General features: G+C 46.7%; 1 protein-coding gene across 1 annotated transcript in view; it reads right to left on the minus strand.

Moving 5' to 3' along the window:
• Window positions 1–4,969, minus strand: part of LOC141157777 (extracellular calcium-sensing receptor-like) — a 101,142-nt gene extending 96,173 nt beyond the window's left edge. Inside the window, exon 1 of the mRNA XM_073645307.1 lies at window positions 4,709–4,969. Within this exon, the coding sequence (XP_073501408.1) occupies window positions 4,709–4,969 (261 nt within the window). The remainder of the gene's footprint in view (window positions 1–4,708) is intronic.
• Between the last annotated feature and the right edge of the window lie 14,202 nt (window positions 4,970–19,171).

Here is a 19,171-nt window from a genome sequence, read left to right on the forward strand (position 1 = left end):
ACGTGGCTAACAGTGACTGATGCACAGGTTTAGACGTGGCTAACAGTGACTGACGTACAGATATAGACGTGGCTAACAGTGACTGATGCACAGGTTTAGACGTGGCTAACAGTGACTGATGCAAAGGTTTAGACGTGGCTAACAGTGACTGATGTACAGGTATAGACGTGGCTAACAGTGACTGACGTACAGGTATAGACGTGGCTAACAGTGACTGATGTACAGGTATAGACGTGGCTAACAGTGACTGATGTACAGGTATAGACTTGGCTAACAGTGACTGACGTACAGGTATAGACGTGGCTAACAGTGACTGATGTACAGGTATAGACTTGGCTAACAGTGACTGACGTACAGGTATAGACGTGGCTAACAGTGACTGATGTACAGGTATAGACGTGGCTAACAGTGACTGATGTACAGGTATAGACGTGGCTAACAGTGACTGACGTACAGGTATAGACTTGGCTAACAGTGACTGATGTACAGGTATAGACTTGGCTAACAGTGACTGACATACAGGTATAGACGTGGCTAACAGTGACTGATGTACAGGTATGGACTTGGCTAACAGTGACTGATGCACAGGTATAGACGTGGCTAACAGTGACTGATGTACAGGTATAGACGTGGATAACAGTGACTGATGTACAGGTATAGACTTGGCTAACAGTGACTGATGTACAGATATGGACGTGGCTAACAGTGACTGATGTACAGGTATAGACGTGGCTAACAGTGACTGATGTACAGGTATAGACGTGGCTAACAGTGACTGATGTACAGGTATAGACGTGGCTAACAGTGACTGATGTACAGGTATAGACGTGGCTAACAGTGACTGATGTACAGGTATAGACTTGGCTAACAGTGACTGATGTACAGGTATAGACTTGGCTAACAGTGACTGATGTACAGGTATAGACGTGGCTAACAGTGACTGACGTACAGGTATAGACGTGGCTAACAGTGACTGACGTACAGGTATAGACTTGGCTAACAGTGACTGATGTACAGGTATAGACTTGGCTAACAGTGACTGACATACAGGTATAGACGTGGCTAACAGTGACTGACGTACAGGTATAGACGTGGCTAACAGTGACTGACGTACAGGTATAGACGTGGCTAACAGTGACTGATGTACAGGTATAGACGTGGCTAACAGTGACTGATGTACAGGTATAGACGTGGCTAACAGTGACTGATGTACAGGTATAGACGTGGCTAACAGTGACTGATGTACAGGTATAGACATGGCTAACAGTGACTGATGTACAGGTATAGACGTGGCTAACAGTGACTGATGTACAGGTATAGACGTGGCTAACAGTGACTGATGTACAGGTATGGACGTGGCTAACAGTGACTGATGTACAGGTATAGACGTGGCTAACAGTGACTGATGTACAGGTATAGACGTGGCTAACAGTGACTGATGTACAGGTATAGACTTGGCTAACAGTGACTGATGTACAGGTATAGACGTGGCTAACAGTGACTGATGTACAGGTATAGACGTGGCTAACAGTGACTGATGTACAGGTATAGACGTGGCTAACAGTGACTGATGTACAGGTATAGACGTGGCTAACAGTGACTGATGTACAGGTATGGACGTGGCTAACAGTGACTGATGTACAGGTATGGACTTGGCTAACAGTGACTGATGCACAGGTATAGACGTGGCTAACAGTGACTGATGTACAGGTATAGACGTGGATAACAGTGACTAATGTACAGGTATAGACTTGGCTAACAGTGACTGATGTACAGATATGGACGTGGCTAACAGTGACTGATGTACAGGTATAGACGTGGCTAACAGTGACTGATGTACAGGTATAGACGTGGCTAACAGTGACTGATGTACAGGTATAGACGTGGCTAACAGTGACTGATGTACAGGTATAGACGTGGCTAAGAGTGACTGATGTACAGGTATAGACGTGGCTAACAGTGACTGATGTACAGGTATAGACTTGGCTAACAGTGACTGATGTACAGGTATGGACGTGGCTAACAGTGACTGATGTACAGGTATAGACGTGGATAACAGTGACTGATGTACAGGTATAGACTTGGCTAACAGTGACTGATGTACAGGTATGGACGTGGCTAACAGTGACTGATGTACAGGTATAGACGTGGCTAACAGTGACTGATGTACAGGTATAGACGTGGCTAACAGTGACTGATGTACAGGTATAGACGTGGCTAACAGTGACTGATGTACAGGTATGGACGTGGCTAACAGTGACTGATGTACAGGTATAGACGTGGCTAACAGTGACTGATGTACAGGTATAGACGTGGCTAACAGTGACTGATGTACAGGTATAGACGTGGCTAACAGTGACTGATGTACAGGTATAGACGTGGCTAACAGTGACTGATGCACAGGTATAGACGTGGCTAACAGTGACTGATGCACAGTTATAGACGTGGCTAACAGTGACTGATGTACAGGTATAGACGTGGCTAACAGTGACTGATGTACAGGTATAGACGTGGCTAACAGTGACTGATGTACAGGTATAGACGTGGCTAACAGTGACTGATGCACAGGTATAGACGTGGCTAACAGTGACTGATGTACAGGTATAGACGTGGCTAACAGTGACTGATGTACAGGTATAGACTTGGCAAACAGTGTCTGATGCACAGGTATAGACTTGGCTAACAGTGACTGATGTACAGGTATAGACGTGGCTAACAGTGACTGATGTACAGGTGTAGACTTGGCTAACAGTGACTGATGTACAGGTATAGACTTGGCTAACAGTGACTGATGCACAGGTATGGAATAGGCTAACAGTGACTGATGTACAGGTATAGACGTGGCTAACAGTGACTGATGTACAGGTATAGACGTGGCTAACAGTGACTGATGCACAGGTATAGACGTGGCTAACAGTGACTGATGCACAGTTATAGACGTGGCTAACAGTGACTGATGTACAGGTATAGACGTGGCTAACAGTGACTGATGTACAGGTATAGACGTGGCTAACAGTGACTGATGTACAGGTATAGACGTGGCTAACAGTGACTGATGTACAGGTGTAGACTTGGCTAACAGTGACTGATGTACAGGTATAGACTTGGCTAACAGTGACTGATGCACAGGTATGGAATAGGCTAACAGTGACTGATGTACAGGTATAGACGTGGCTAACAGTGACTGATGTACAGGTATAGACGTGGCTAACAGTGACTGATGCACAGGTATAGACGTGGCTAACAGTGACTGATGCACAGTTATAGACGTGGCTAACAGTGACTGATGCACAGTTATAGACGTGGCTAACAGTGACTGATGTACAGGTATAGACGTGGCTAACAGTGACTGATGTACAGGTATAGACGTGGCTAACAGTGACTGATGTACAGGTATAGACGTGGCTAACAGTGACTGATGCACAGGTATAGACGTGGCTAACAGTGACTGATGTACAGGTATAGACGTGGCTAACAGTGACTGATGTACAGGTATAGACTTGGCTAACAGTGACTGATGTACAGGTATAGACTTGGCAAACAGTGACTGATGCACAGGTATAGACTTGGCTAACAGTGACTGATGTACAGGTATAGACGTGGCTAACAGTGACTGATGTACAGGTGTAGACTTGGCTAACAGTGACTGATGTACAGGTATAGACGTGGCTAACAGTGACTGATGTACAGGTATGGAATAGGCTAACAGTGACTGATGTACAGGTATAGACTTGGCTAACAGTGACTGACGTACAGGTATAGACGTGGCTAACAGTGACTGACGTACAGGTATAGACTTGGCTAACAGTGACTGATGCACAGGTTTAGACGTGGCTAACAGTGACTGATGTACAGGTATAGACGTGGCTAACAGTGACTGATGTACAGGTATAGACGTGGCTAACAGTGACTGATGTACAGGTATAGACGTGGCTAACAGTGACTGACATATGAGTATAGTTGCTCCTCTGGAACAATCTCGCTTATCCATTTATTTCCATATAACTGCCCACCAATATTATCTAGTTTCCTGCCTGGATCAATCTAATTACCAATCTGGATCAGTCTGACAGTTGACTGGTTGTAATCTAGTTGTCCACCTGCAGCAGTTGGATTGGGCATTCTTATGACTGCTAAAGCCCATTCACATGGGTAACGTACAAACCAGGAAGACAAATACCTGAAGCTGACAGATCCCTGTTCAGACTAAGTAAAGCCCTACTCTGAGCCTGCTCTGTCCCTACCTGACTGCAGAGGTTGGCACCTTAAGATAAAGCAATGGCGCCCCCACTCGGCGGCGGCTTACCCTGAATGTCCTTAGCAGCTCGTAGGATCACTAGAATAGCAGTTCCCTAAGGAATAAAGGAATCACACACAAAGCAACTGCAACAAACACAAACTAAAGCGAGGTGAATGAATCCAACAAAGTCTATCACCAGCAGGAAACACCAATAGGGGAGGGTATTTAAAGCTGCACCTGAAAGGTGATAGGACAGACAGAGTAAATGAAAAACACCTGTTACATAAAACCGACAGAAACAAAGATAAGAGAATTAAAACACACAAAGAAAAGGTGAATCTGCTGTTGCTCAGCGGAACGAGACGCCAACCACAGAACACAGGACCAAGGGTTCGAATTCAGAAGCATGACAGGTATACAGTATATTACCTGTGTAGACCCCAGACCTCTGTCTTTTCACCTCTTTACCTGTGGGAAATATGTGAGCCCCAATATTCGTGCGATTGCCACCGATCCAGACGACGGTGAATCTCCCACCACGGCGGACAGCTTGGGGGGCGCTGAGCGGCAGCAGTAATTTGGCACCTTGGATCGGTTTCCGGACAGATAATACATGACGCTATCTGTGGCGGCCAAGTCCGAATAACAAGTGTCATAAACCTCGTAGCCCAGCGTGACGTTCGGCAGCAGCACAGGGCTGGCCTTGATTTCCTCTACTGCGAATAACATTGCGAGGACGTACTGGTATTTCTCCATGTAAAACCTAACGAAGAAGAAGAAGTGAAAAGAGAAATCTCAGGACTTCTATGTTCCGATGTGAGACCCCCAAATGTTAGAAACGGTTGTGGGCGATGACCAGGAGACCCCCTAGATTGCAGTGACAGATCGTCTCTGCTGTATGACAGACTCAGCTCTGCTACATCTGTGCTGCCTTTATTAACACTTTACTTTAATCATTACCACTTGGAAACCGTCAGCATGGAGGCTGCCTGGAGTTTATTCATTATATTATTATTTTTTTAATATAATTTATGGGAAAATCAGGGACAGATGGAGCCATTCAGAAGGTATCATATAAGCAGCCACGAGCCTCGCGCCACGGACCTGAACCCTGAGCGCCGAGCAGCCCAAACCCACAAACCTAAAGTGGGGTCCTATGAGAAGAAATCCCAAATACTGCGGAAGTTCTAGAACTTTCTGATGTTCTTTCGTTGTATAGACACAACGGTATCTTCTACCCTATGTACAGACTAAGGGGCATCGGGGGGCGCAGCGAGACGTCTCCGGCAGAAGTTTTACACTTATTTCGGACCTGTAACCTCATTTCTTGCGCAGTTTTCTATCCTCATCCTGCGATTTACAAGCTAAATCCTGACATCATCGCCGCCTCCGTAACATTAAGACAAATAAAATACAGGGTTCACTTACTTTTCGCACGTGCGTGACGGAGGTTTTTCTGTGAATTTTAATGCTCGTTTGACAGTTTTTTCGTGCACAGGAATCAGACCGGCGACAATGATCTGCCCGCCATGTTTATAAGTCGGTAGCGGCGTCTCTGATAATCGACAGGATGGAGAAGCTTCACCACGGACCGGAACCAGGAGGAACATAGAGATCCGGATAAAGAGACGCATCGTCTGAGCGGAAGATAGTGGAATGAGAGACGGGAGAGAACGATAGAGAGATAGATAGATAGATAGATAGATAGATAGATAGATAGATAGATAGATAGATAGATAATAGATAGATAATAGATAGATAGATAATAGATAGATGATAGATAATAGATAGATAGATAATAGATAGATAATAGATAGATGATAGATAAATGATAGATAGATAATAGATAATAGATAGATGATAGATAATAGATAGATGATAGATAAATGATAGATGATAGATAATAGATAATAGATAGATAATAGATAGATAATAGATAGATGATAGATGATAGATAGATAATAGATAGATGATAGATAATAGATAATAGATAGATGATAGATAATAGATAGATGATAGATAGATAATAGATAGATGATAGATAACATAATTGGATATTTTGGAAAGTTCATATTTTGCTTAAAATAAAAGTAAAAATAAAATATTCAACTACAATAAATGAAAATTCAGCAACTTTTTCTTTTATTTTCCTTTCTTCATTTTCTATATTACAGTCTCACAATTTTTTCTTGTTTTGATTGATGTCAAAAGGTCAAACATACAGAGAAAGTTCAATATTATTTCCAGTCTCTTCATCTGAATATTATATACTGTGCATAGTGAAAGTATTTGGCCCCCTTGAACTTTTCTACCTTTTGCCACATTTCTGGCTTCAAACATAAAGATATAAAATTCTAATTTTTTGGGGAAGAATCAACAACAAGTGGGACACAATCGTGAAGTGGAATGAAATTTATTGGATATTTTAAACTTTCTTAACAAATTAAAAACTGAAAAGTGGGGCGTGCAATATTATCCGGCCCCCTTGAGTTGATATTTTGTAGCGTCAGAGACCCCTGAGACTATCACAGAGCAAAGACCCCTGAGACTATCACAGTGCAGAGACCCCTGAGACTATCACAGAGCAGAGACCCCTGAGACTATCACAGAGCAGAGACCCCTGAGCCTATCACAGTGCAGAGACCCCTGAGACTATCACAGAGCAGAGACCCCTGAGACTATCACAGAGCAGAGACCCCTGAGACTATCACAGAGCAGGTGCATTTATACGGAGACTTGATTACACACAGGTGGATTCTATGTATCATTACCAGTCATTTAGGACAACATTGGATCCTTCAGAGATCTGCACTGAACTTCTGCACTGAAAGTAAAGGGGTCGAATAATATTGCACCCCCCACTTTTCGGTTTTGAATTTGTTAAAAAAAAGTTTAAAATATCCAATAAATTTCATTCCACTTCACGATTGTGTCCCACTTGTTGTTGATTCTTCCCCAAAAAATTAGAATTTTATATCTTTATGTTTGAAGCCAGAAATGTGGCAAAAGGTAGAAAAGTTCAATGGGGCCAAATACTTTCACAATGTACTGTATCTGTTTTTCACAGTGTATTTCCATACAATCCATATTAAAACAGACATCATTTACTTGCACTGATTTTTTTTTTATTAAATATTGGAAATGTAAAATAAAATTAAAATGAAAATTATTCAGAATCATGGGGAAAAGTATGATTTTAGATTGGAATTTTTTACATATAAAATATAAGTTTTAAATATTATTCATTAGTAAATTTTAAGTTGGGAAAATTAAGGGTCAAAAATGTCAAAAATTTACCTTTAGTCATTTACCATTTGTAATGATGAAGATTATAATTTGCAAAATTAACACAGTTTAATATTCTGTCTTGAGATTTTGGAAAATTACCTTCAATAACCAGGTAAATATACTGTTAATAATAAAAGGAAATGTATATTTTATGAGATATATAATCTAATATAAGGAGCTGTCATCCGGCAATGTCAGTCTCACCATGTGACGCGACGGGCAGCGCTTCCATGCGGTCATCACTCCATCTATTGCAGAACATCAGACGTCTCCTCACCATTTATAGGTTTTGATTTTCCTCCAGGACATAAGTTGACCCTATAATTTCAGTAATTTAATTTTTGCCCATCTGAGCTTTTAAAATCACTGCAATCAATATAATGCTAGGCTCCGCTAATAACAAGGTGCAAAGGTGAAGATGATGAGGATGATGATTATATGGGAGGTAATTATACCTGGATCTACTCCTAATCCCCAATAGAAATGATCTAGAAAGGTCTGAAAAATAATTATAAGTTATAGGATATAAGGGACAGGTTGACATTCATCAACAAAATCTGAATTAATTCATTCCAATAATTATTTACATTAGTGTAACAATGCTAAAAAAAATTAACAGTTACGTTTATTAAAAGTAAATGCAAAGAGACATCAGACATTGGCAACAAAAACTTTTAGATTTTACAATGTTCGATTTACATTTCTGGAAACTAAAGTCACTGCTTTGATTCTAAAAATGTGAGAGTCCTCAGTGGTTGATAACTTTTAATGGCGAACTGAAAAGATGGTAACAAATTGCAAGCTTTCGAGACTACTCAGGTTTCTTCATCAGGCATAGTGTAGCACAAAATCTGAAGAATCGCATATTTATACACAATAAGATACAGAAATAATGTAATAGATGAGACAGGTCCCCCCCAAATATGGGGCACCTGGATGGAAGACCATGTCTGCAAATATGGGGGACCTGGATGGGAGGCCATGTCTGCAATATGGGGGACCTGGAGGGGAGACCATGTCTGCAATATGGGGGACCTGGATGGGAGACCCTGTCTGCAATATGGGGGACCTGGATGGGAGACCATGTCTGCAAATATGGGGGACCTGGATGGGAGGCCATGTCTGCAATATGGGGGACCTGGAGGGGAGACCATGTCTGCAATATGGGGGACCTGGATGGGAGACCCTGTCTGCAATATGGGGGACCTGGATGGGAGACCATGTCTGCAATATGGGGGACCTGGATGGGAGACCCTGTCTGCAATATGGGGGACCTGGATGGGAGACCATGTCTGCAAATATGGGGGACCTGGATGGGAGGCCATGTCTGCAATATGGGGGACCTGGAGGGGAGACCATGTCTGCAATATGGGGGACCTGGATGGGAGACCCTGTCTGCAATATGGGGGACCTGGATGGGAGACCATGTCTGCAAATATGGGGGACCTGGATGGGAGGCCATGTCTGCAATATGGGGGACCTGGAGGGGAGACCATGTCTGCAATATGGGGGACCTGGAATGGAGACCCTGTCTGCAATATGGGGGACCTGGATGGGAGACCATGTCTGCAATATGGGGGACCTGGAGGGGAGACCATGTCTGCAAATATGGGGGACCTGGAGGGGAGGCCATGTCTGCAATATGGGGGACCTGGAGGGGAGACCATGTCTGCAATATGGGGGACCTGGAGGGGAGACCATGTCTGCAATATGGGGGACCTGGAGGGGAGACCATGTCTGCAATATGGGGGACCTGGAGGGGAGACCATGTCTGCAATATGCGGGACCATGTCTGCAATATGGGGGACGTGGAGGGGCAACCATGTCTGCAAGATGAGGACCAGTTCAAAAGGTGTATAGAAAATAAAATGGTATCACTAAAAATGTCACTTTGTCATACAAATAATGCGGCCCCCCAAATTAAATGTTTTTCCGTGTGCGGCCCATATGCCCAGCTGAGTTTGAGACCCCTGAGCTACAGGAACCTTTCCCTGCAACCAGAAACAATGTAAAACCTGTCCATTTATAATGACCACAGACAAGATAAAGATCCCCAATTCACATCAGGACTATAAGATCCCAGGTACTTTCAGCTGCATCAAATCTAATGGGGTGTACTTAATTATATGTACCAAATGTCCAGCTGGGGGTCTGTATGTAGGGGAGATGGGGCAAAAACTTAGGACAAGGATGAATCGTCATCGCCACATGATAAAAGAAGAAAAAATAGATCTACCTGTGGCCAAGCATTTTTGTTTCCTTGATCACAGCATCACAGACATGAAATTATTGATATTAAAAGGTAACTTCAAATCTCAGGGAGACAGAAAAGTTTGGGAATATAAACTGATGGTGACCTTTGACACCTTTAGATGAGGAATGGATGTGTCGCATGGATTTATGTCATTCTACATCAACTAAGGAATGTGCTCCTCAGAGCTTTGGGGTTATCATAACCCTTGACCAGCCCTCAATCACCGGACAATAAAACTTTCACAGTCCTTATCTATGAACTGCTCCAATATTTACGGCCACAACTGTTTATCCCTCTCCCATAATGATAGCTCTGCTTTACGTCACTTGTCTCATCTATTGCATTATTTCTGTCTTGCTGTGTATAAATATGTGACTCTTCAGATTTCGTGTTATTCGATGGCTGAAGAAGAAACCTGAGGAATTTCGAAAGCTGCAATTTGTTCCCATCTTTTCAGTTCGCCATTAAAAGGTATCAACCACTGAGGACTCTCAAATCTTAACTCTCTAAACCCCCATCGATGAGACTGTCTCCCAAGGAAAGGTATTAGTGGATGTCAAGGAAGAGATTTCTAAACACTAAACATTCACTTTCAGACCACCAGGAAGGAGCCATAAGTCCTCCAATGATACGAGTCTTCCCTTCTGTCGTCTACATGACAGTTTACATCTAGGAATTAGTGTTGAACGAGCATGTATCATTAACTCTTTCGGCGAGCACGCTCAGGTGCTCGCCGAGTATTTTGGCGTGCTCGGCGTTTCATTCACTGTCGCCGTGCCTGCAAGTGTCACGGCTGTTAGACAACTGTGACACATGCAGAGATTGCCTGTTCGCCAGGCTATGGCGATGGCGATCATTGGCTATGTACCTGATGAAGTGGACAGAACATCCATGAAACACGTTGTTTTTAGCCTTATCATGTTTGAATAAATAAGTTATTAATTTACTTATTTTATTAATACGCTGTTTTAATTCGGCACACGGAGGAGCGTGGAATTAGAGACATGTCTTCATCTTTTTTTTGGAACTTATCAAAGAGGAAACTGTAGATAAAACCTCAGGGCCACCAGGGACCCAATACCAATAATGACAACAGGAAGAAGTTATCCTAAGACATCCCTAGTAGTGATGAGCGAGTATGTTTTGTTAACCCTTTCGCCAATTATGCTCGGCCGAGCACCGAGTATTTATAGCGTGCTCGGTGATATGTTTCAATCACTCCTGACTTTTTGACAGCTTTGATACATGTGAGGAATGTCTGCTTCATTACAGTGATTGGCTGGCCGCACAGCGTCATCAGGTGTATATCAGACCTGGCGCCGCCATGCTCGTCACAGTCACTCCGGATCAGACAGTGTAGGGAGAGCTGCTGCTGAGCTAGGGAGAGATTTGCTTGTGTATTAGGTAGTGTAGGGAGAAAAACCGTACATTACATATATCCATCTTAACAAACAGTCCTTCTGAGGACTAATCCACCTGCAGAGATATCAGGCAGGCAGTATATATAGGCAGGCAGAGTATATAGCAGACTGCAGTGCACATAGGACAAGAGGTTCCATTCCAGTTCTGCCTTCTGCTGCTGTTAGATATTTCTATACAAAGGCCCAGGTCTCAGGGGCCAGGAATAATTTTTTTTGGATCTTAATCCTCATTATTTGCTTAAAAAGCAATCCAGAGAACACCGTTTTGCTTGTTGGTGACTCGCCCAGGGGGAGGTATGGGGAGAAACTCGGTACCCGGGCCTTGGCCTTCTATGGGGTATCACGGCAGTCGGCTCCCGGGCCCGTACCCTGGGGTCACTCTTTAAAAAGGGGATTGTTAACAGTTTTGTCTCGTGACGCCACCTGTGGTTCCCGGTAATGAATACCGGCGCTGCTGTAGACCTCCAGGGGGTGATGGGATGGCAGCTGGGATGTTTCTGCTCCCCACAGGTGGAGCGGGCCCCCGGGGCAGAGTTGATGGAAGGGATGCAGGTGAGAGGTGGCCCGGTCGGGTCAGGGGGAATGACGGACACGCACACAGGGAATTCGCTTCAGTACCTTTACTGGTGTAACGGTAGGTATGGTCCAGAGTACCTATTAGGAGGGTGCACTTCTGGACTCTCCCCAGTGAGCGGGTAGTAGGCCTCCTGCTCCGTTTCTTCCTTTCTCTAAAGCTTTTGGCCAGCCTGGAACTAGGCCTAGCTTTTATGTTGTTTCACTCTCTCACCTGTCTGCTTGCAGTAGAACTTTTCTTTGGCTACCACTATCTCTGGATGCTGGGGCCTTCGTGGTTCCTAGTTCTGTAAAATGATGGTAGCTTCAGGTTGACCAGGGATCTGGAATCCTCCTGGTATGCCGGTTGTCCCTACTGGGTGTAGAGGACCCTGTAGGCGCGGACCAGGTGTCCGGCTTGTGTCCTGGGGTGAGCTTCAGATGCTCCTCTGCCCCCTTAACTCCTCTCTCCTCTCTCCTTGCCTCGGCCACACTCGGGGCCCTCAACACAGCAGCAGACGTGCTGCTCCTTCACTGATCTAAAGTGTCAACACACTCTCTCTACCTAACTCCACCCTCCTATATATATATTCCTAACAGGGCTCCCTCTGGTGGTATCAGTTGGAAGGGTGGAGGTGTCTGTTATGTAGTGAGGGCCTCTGGTGGAGAAGTCCGTCCATGCACCCTTTTGGGTCCTGTGGTACCTGTGGTAGCAGGGTGCCACATTGGCACTGCAGAATACAGCCAGGTCCTTTCCATATTACAGCGCTAGAAATCCAGCTGTTTAAAACTCTATTTTCTCCATCACACGGATCACATATACGTTGTCAGAAAATACTGCCATTTCTGGCCTCCATTAAAAATTTCTTTCAGTGTGTCAGTGAAGCAATTCACAGCAGTTTGCTGTTCAAACTACTTACCTACAGGCTAGGTATTTAAAACTCTGTTTTCTCCGTCACACGGATCACATATAAGTTCGCTCCAATCTCAGTCATTTGTAGTGAGCGTGGGCAAGGGCAAGGCACGTAGGCAAGGCACGTGGCAATGGACGGGGAACTGGACGTGATGTGATGGTGCATGCAGAGGCCGAGGACAAGGCTGTGGGCAATCTGAAATTGTGCCACAACAATCACCCACATCTTCTCGCCTGACCTTCCTGTCCCAATTTCTAGGGGACCGCAGCACACCACTATTGAACCCAGAGCAGTGTCAAAAGGTTGTTGGTTGGATAGCGGATAATGCTTCCAGTCACTTAGCCACCACTACCACCACCCTGTCTTCCACACGGTCAAGTCTCAGTAGCCGTGAGTCTGGACCGCATATTCCTCACCCTGATCCTCCTTCCTCCCACCCTGCCGAGTGCCTGGAGACAACTGGTCCCACACTTGGACACTCTGAAGAGCTGTTCACTTTTCCATTTATAGATTCGGGCCTCTCGCCCGGTCCACTTGAAGCGGGGCAAGAGGAGATCGCTTGTAGCGATGCCCAAATATTTGAGCATCCACGGTCACACGAAGGTGACGGTGGGAAAGAGTCACAAGAGGTGGACGATGATGAGACACAATTGCCAGAAAGTCAGGAGGAGGACCAGAGTGCGGAAGTGGAAGACGAGGTGGTGGATGATATAGTAACTGACGCAACCTGGCAGGAGGACATGCAGAGCGAGGACAGCAGCACACAGGGGGGAGGGAGGAAGAGCACCCCAACAGGCAGGAAGAAGCAGTGTGGTGGCCGCAGACAGAAGGCGGGCAACCGTTCCCCGTAACACCAACATGACGAAAGTTTCCAGTACAACTGTTAGGTCTTCCCAAGTCTGGTTGTTTTTTAAAGACTCTGCCGATAACCCCAAAAAGGCCATTTGCACCACCTGCCAGGCCAGCATCAGCAGGGGTGGCAAAACGACCAGCCTGACCACCACCAGCATGATCAGGCACATGGCAGCAAAGCACCCGACTTTGTTGGCCGAACCCCAGGGTCCAGGAACAGTGTCTGCAGGTGGCACAACTGCTTCTTCCGCTGTTGTGCATGCAAGCCAATCCCCTGTCCATGGTGCATGTGAAGATGCCTCCTGCCCTGCACCTGTCGTTGCACACTCTCAAGTAGCAGCATCAGGAAGCACCTCCATGTCCTTGTCCCAGCGCAGCATTCAGTTGTCCATACCCCAGTCCTTGGAACGCAAGCGCAAATATGCAGCCAACGCCCCACAGGCCACACTACTAAATTCTCACATTTCACGACTGCTTGCGCTCGAAATGTTGCCTTTTAGGCTCGTGGAGACGGAAGCATTCCACAACCTGATGGCGGCGGCCGTCCCTCGGTACTCGGTCCCCAGCCGCCACTATTTCTCCCGGTGTGCCGTCCCCGCATTACACAAGCAAGTTTCCCAAAACATTAGCCGTACCCTCAACAACGCAGTTACCGGGAAAGTCCACCTAACCACGGACATGTGGACAAGTGCTTGTGGGCAGGGACGGTACATCTCGCTGATGGCACACTGGGTTAACATAGTGGAAGCCGGGACCCAGTCGGACCTTGGGACCGAACACGTCCTCCCGACGCCAAGGATTGCGGGCCCTAGGTCAATCAGGGTTGCCCCTACGGTCTACAGCTCCTGCACCCCATCCTCATCAGCCTCCTCCTTCTCTTCAGCCTGCATCTCTGAAATGGCCACATCAGTCACAAGCTGGAAGCACTGCAGCACTGCCTCGGCCAAGCGGCAACAGGCTGTGCTGAAGTTAATATGCTTAGGTGAAAAACCGCACAATGCTGAAGAGTTGTGGACAGCTCTGAAAGAGCAGGCAGATCTGTGGCTCACACCACTGAACCTACAGCCAGGCATGGTCGTGTGTGACAATGGCCGGAACCTGGTGGCGGCTCTGAGGCAAGGCGAGCTCACACACATACCATGCCTGGCCCATGTGCTTAACCTCGTGGTTCAGTGGTTTCTCAAATCCTACACAGAGCTGCCAGATCTGCTTGTTAAAGTATACCACCTGTGTGCCCATTTTAGAAAGTCAGCTACAGCTTCCGCCGCCCTTTTAGTTTTGCAGCAGCGTTTGCAGCTTCCGGCTCACAGACTGGTGTGTGATGTCCCCACGCATTGGAACTCTACACTGCAGATGTTGGGAAGGATTTGTGAGAAGAAGAGGGCAGTTGTTGAGTACCAGCATCAACAAGGCCGTCGGTATTCAGTTCAGACTCCACACATAAGACGTCAGAAGTGGACATGGATGTCAGACATATGTACCATCCTCCAAAACTTTGAGGACTCCACCAAGAGGGTGAGCGGCGATGATGCCATAATTAGCGTCACCATCCCACTTCTCTGTCTTCTGAAACGCTTTCTGCTCACAATCAAAGAGGATGCATTGCAGGCGGAGCACGATGAGATGGAGCAAGGAACCATACAGGGTGATTACACACAGCCCAGCATCATCTCATCCAAACGTGGATTGGGTGACAATGAGGAAGAGGAGGAGGAGGAAGGACAGGAGCTAGTTTCATGCACTATAGACGGTACTACCTGCACAGCTGTCATACGGTCTGTTCAGCGTGGATGGCCAGAGGACAGAGAGGAGGAGGAGGAGGAAGAGGAGAGCATGGTCAGTCATCCTCTTGGTGAGGACACAGAAGTCTTGCCTGTTAGTAGTCTGGCACGCATGGCTGAGTTTATGTTACGCTGCTTTTCCCATGACCCTCGCGTTCTCAAAATTTTGGGTGACAGTCATTACTGGTTGGTGACACTTCTAGACCCACGCTACGAGGAGAACTTTATATCTCTTATTCCTGAGGAGGACAGGTCTACAAAAATGGGGCAGTACCAGAATGCCCTTGTTGCGGAACTATTAAAGAAATTCCCATCTGAAAATGCTGGCGGCAGAGGTCACACTTCGTTGGACAACCAAGGAGTACAGGCGAGAGAGACACAACTTCAATCCAGCAGAGGCAGGGGAACACTGTCAAAGTTCTGGGAGAGTTTTCTCAGACCCTCCCATCGCACAGGCCCTGAGGCGCGGAGTACTCTCACAAGGAGTGTAAAGTTTGGGAAGATGCTGAGGGAGTACCTTGCCGACTGTACCAATGTCCTCTGTGATTCCTCTGTGCCTTATAATTATTGGGTATCCAAGCTGGATACGTGGAATGAACTGGCTCTCTACACCTTGGAGGTCCTGGCCTGCCCTGCCACCAGCGTTTTATCAGAGCGGGTTTTTAGTGCCGCTGGTGGAATTATAACTGATAAGCGCATCCGCCTGTCAACTAAAAATGCTGAGAGGCTGACTCTTATAAAAATGAACAAGGGCTGGATTGGGCCAGACTTCTCAACACCACCGGATGATAGTGTAGCACCCTGAGGATTCGGCTGCTACAGGGGTATTGCACCTCAACCCAGAGGTGTGATATTCCACTCCCGGGTAAGGATGGAGTGTGGAGCTGAGCTCAGTAAGCTGCATGCACTACACACATCCCATTTCCGAGGAACAGACCAACGGTACTCCCACTTAGAAATGTGCAGGTACGACCGAGTCTGTTCCTGGCTGGAGTGGGAGGGGGGTGGTACATCCCAGTAGTGTAGGGGCAGATAGGGGGAGCAGCCTGGGTAAAGTTAGGAGCTCATTGGGTGCTGGTCACCTGAGCTCACACATAGAGGGAGTATTTAAGGTGGGCACCATCTAAGATCAGGGTCAGTCTGTGAGGAGTCAGTCAGCCAGTCTTTGCAGAGAAGCCAGAGGAAGAGGAGCAGAGCAGCCCCAGGCCCAGAGAGAGTGAGAGAGGAGAGCCAGAAAGACCCAGAGGGGGAGACAGAAAGGAACTCTGAGAACCCAAGTACAACCCCAGGGTGAAGAGTTGGCAATAGGGTACCGGATCCCAAACTGGTGGGGGCTAAAGCATACCTCAGCCAGAGACCGGAGGCCGTGGGCAGGATCTGCCACGGCCACCCACCACATCCACCCTGAAGGCAAACCACGTGTAGGGTCAGGGAACCCAAGGCCAAGGGTATCCCAACAGAAGGCCCGAGGGAGCTGGACCTAGGTGGATCCCTGGTGGGGACGGCCAGAAGAAAGGACAAGAAGGAGGGCTCAGGGACACGCTCCAGACTTGCTTGGGGGTTGGCTGAATCCAGGACCTGGTGGACGCAGCACGGCTCGGGTGGTCACTGAAGGCCGGAGTGACCGGAATATCTGCAGTAAGTAAACACCCTGAACTGCACAACCCGACTCTGTCTTTAATTATCATCGACGCTGCACCACCACAACCCCCATCCTCTGCACCTGACCCCCCTGAGGCCATACCCCTCCCGTTGGGGGTTATACTATCTAAAGCTGAACCAACACCATCAGCCTCAGCGGACCCTGCTGCAGCGGCGGCCGTAGTGACCGCAATCCAACGGGTGGCGTAGTCGACATAAAGAACTTTAGTAACATCAGTAAGGACTGCCACACACTGAGTTTGACACCCTGGGCACGGACCGGGTCAAAGCCACTCGGAGACTACAACCCCCATCTGATCCGGCTCCGGGTATCCCCAACAACACTGGCCCAGGGGGCGCGTCAATAGCAGCGTAACATAAACTCCAATCCAGTGTCTTTTCTTGGGAGGTGTATTCGCATGCACCTTTTCACACCCAGACATGGGTATATGCTTCCTGATTTTTGCTATTTGCTCTTGTCCTCCTCCTTCTCCTCATGCTCCACCACCATATCACAAGGGTGACCGTGGTCCGTGATGCAACACCCACATAATTTTTTTAAAGGGTGTTTATGATGCCCGTAAAAAAAAATTTTTATACAGTATGTCCATGTATACCCCCCATGGGTAAATGTTTGTCATCCCATACACTTGTGCATGGGCATTACAAGTATAGGAGGCCTGCTCCTTTTTAATGGGAACATTTTTTTATGAGGCTCTCCTCCACGTCTCTTCCAAGGGGTATTGAAGTGCCTCCAAATTTTTGGCAGCCCTTGCATTCACTGCATAGGCCAACACTATGGGAGACTCTCTCCTTTCTAATAGGAATTTGTCGTTACTGTGGCCCTGCTCTGTGTGTCTTTAATTTCTTAGTGGGGTTTTTCCTAAATTTGGTCAGCCGTTGGACTCACTGCATACCCTATAACTGAATAGCAGACCCTCTCCTTTCTAATGGGAACATGTCGTACTCGTTACTGTGGCCCTGCTCTATGTGTCTTTAATTTCTTAGTGGGGTTTTTCCTAAATTTGGTCAGCCGTTGGACTCACTGCATACCCTATAACTGAATAGCAGACCCTCTCCTTTCTAATGGGAACATGTCGTACTCGTTACTGTGGCCCTGCTCTATGTGTCTTTCAGAGTCCCTCCATCATCAATGAAACAGGATGTGTCTGATGATGTGTCACACACCACATTGCCAGATAAGGTTGTAAAATGTTAAAATGACATTTCCCGGTGAATGCATTTGCCTTTAAAAATAACGTGGAAAAAAAAAACAGTAGGATCTATCTTTAGTATAAAAACAGAGTCGTCAATGTAACCTCAATGTAATCACATTGTTCAGCTCCTGCACCTCCTCCACCATCTCCGAAATGACCACATCAGTCACAAGCTGACAGCACTGCAGCACTGCCTTGGCCAAGTGGCAACAGGCTGTGCTGAAGATAACATGCTTAATGCTTAGGTGACAAACCGCCCAGCGCTGCAGAGTTGTTGAAAGCTGTAACACAGCAGCCTGATCTGTGGCTCTCACCGCTGAACATACAGCCAGGCATGGTCATGTGTGACAATGGGCGGAACCTGGTGACGGAGAAATGACAGCCGGGGTAGATACGGTTTCCCTCTATACTAGTCCTTTCACCGAGCTAAAGAATATGGCTGTGGTGAAATACAACTCCCACTGAGAAGCTGTTTCAGATTGAAAAACATTGTGCCCACCAGAGGATTTGATTCTGAGGGCTAACCTTTCTCACCCGCTCAAGAGCCCAATAGCAGCTGCAAAGTTAGCGCTATCATGAACTCTCCTGAGGTAGAGGCCAAGGCACACCAGAGGATTCTCCGGTGGGACCGTCCAACCCTGCCAAGAAGCAGTCCTGGCTAAGAAAAGTGTGTGGGAAGGTTCCCGGACACTCTATGGTGGCTTTTTTACTGAGGTGGAAACCCACGCAAACACGGGTAGAACATACAAAGTCCTTGCAGATGTTGTCCTTGCTGGGATTTGAACCCAGGATCCCAGCGCTGCAAGGCTTCAGTGCTAACCACTGATCCAATGTGCTGCCGTTCACCCTCTAATATCTAACAGGATGGAAAAACTTGCACCTACTGCCACTCTATCTTCAGCTCCTTTGTGAGAAACTAATGTATTTGGGCGGCCACTCAGTCTACCAAATAAAATTCCTGAGAAGGAAATTGGGGATGCCTTCGCTACTGGTACTGGGGGCAGTGCTAAT

Source organism: Phyllobates terribilis, unplaced genomic scaffold (assembly GCF_046119375.1).
Source record: "Phyllobates terribilis strain yellow unplaced genomic scaffold, ASM4611937v1 Scaffold_8__6_contigs__length_399053987, whole genome shotgun sequence".
NCBI classification, from domain to species: Eukaryota; Metazoa; Chordata; class Amphibia; order Anura; family Dendrobatidae; genus Phyllobates; species Phyllobates terribilis.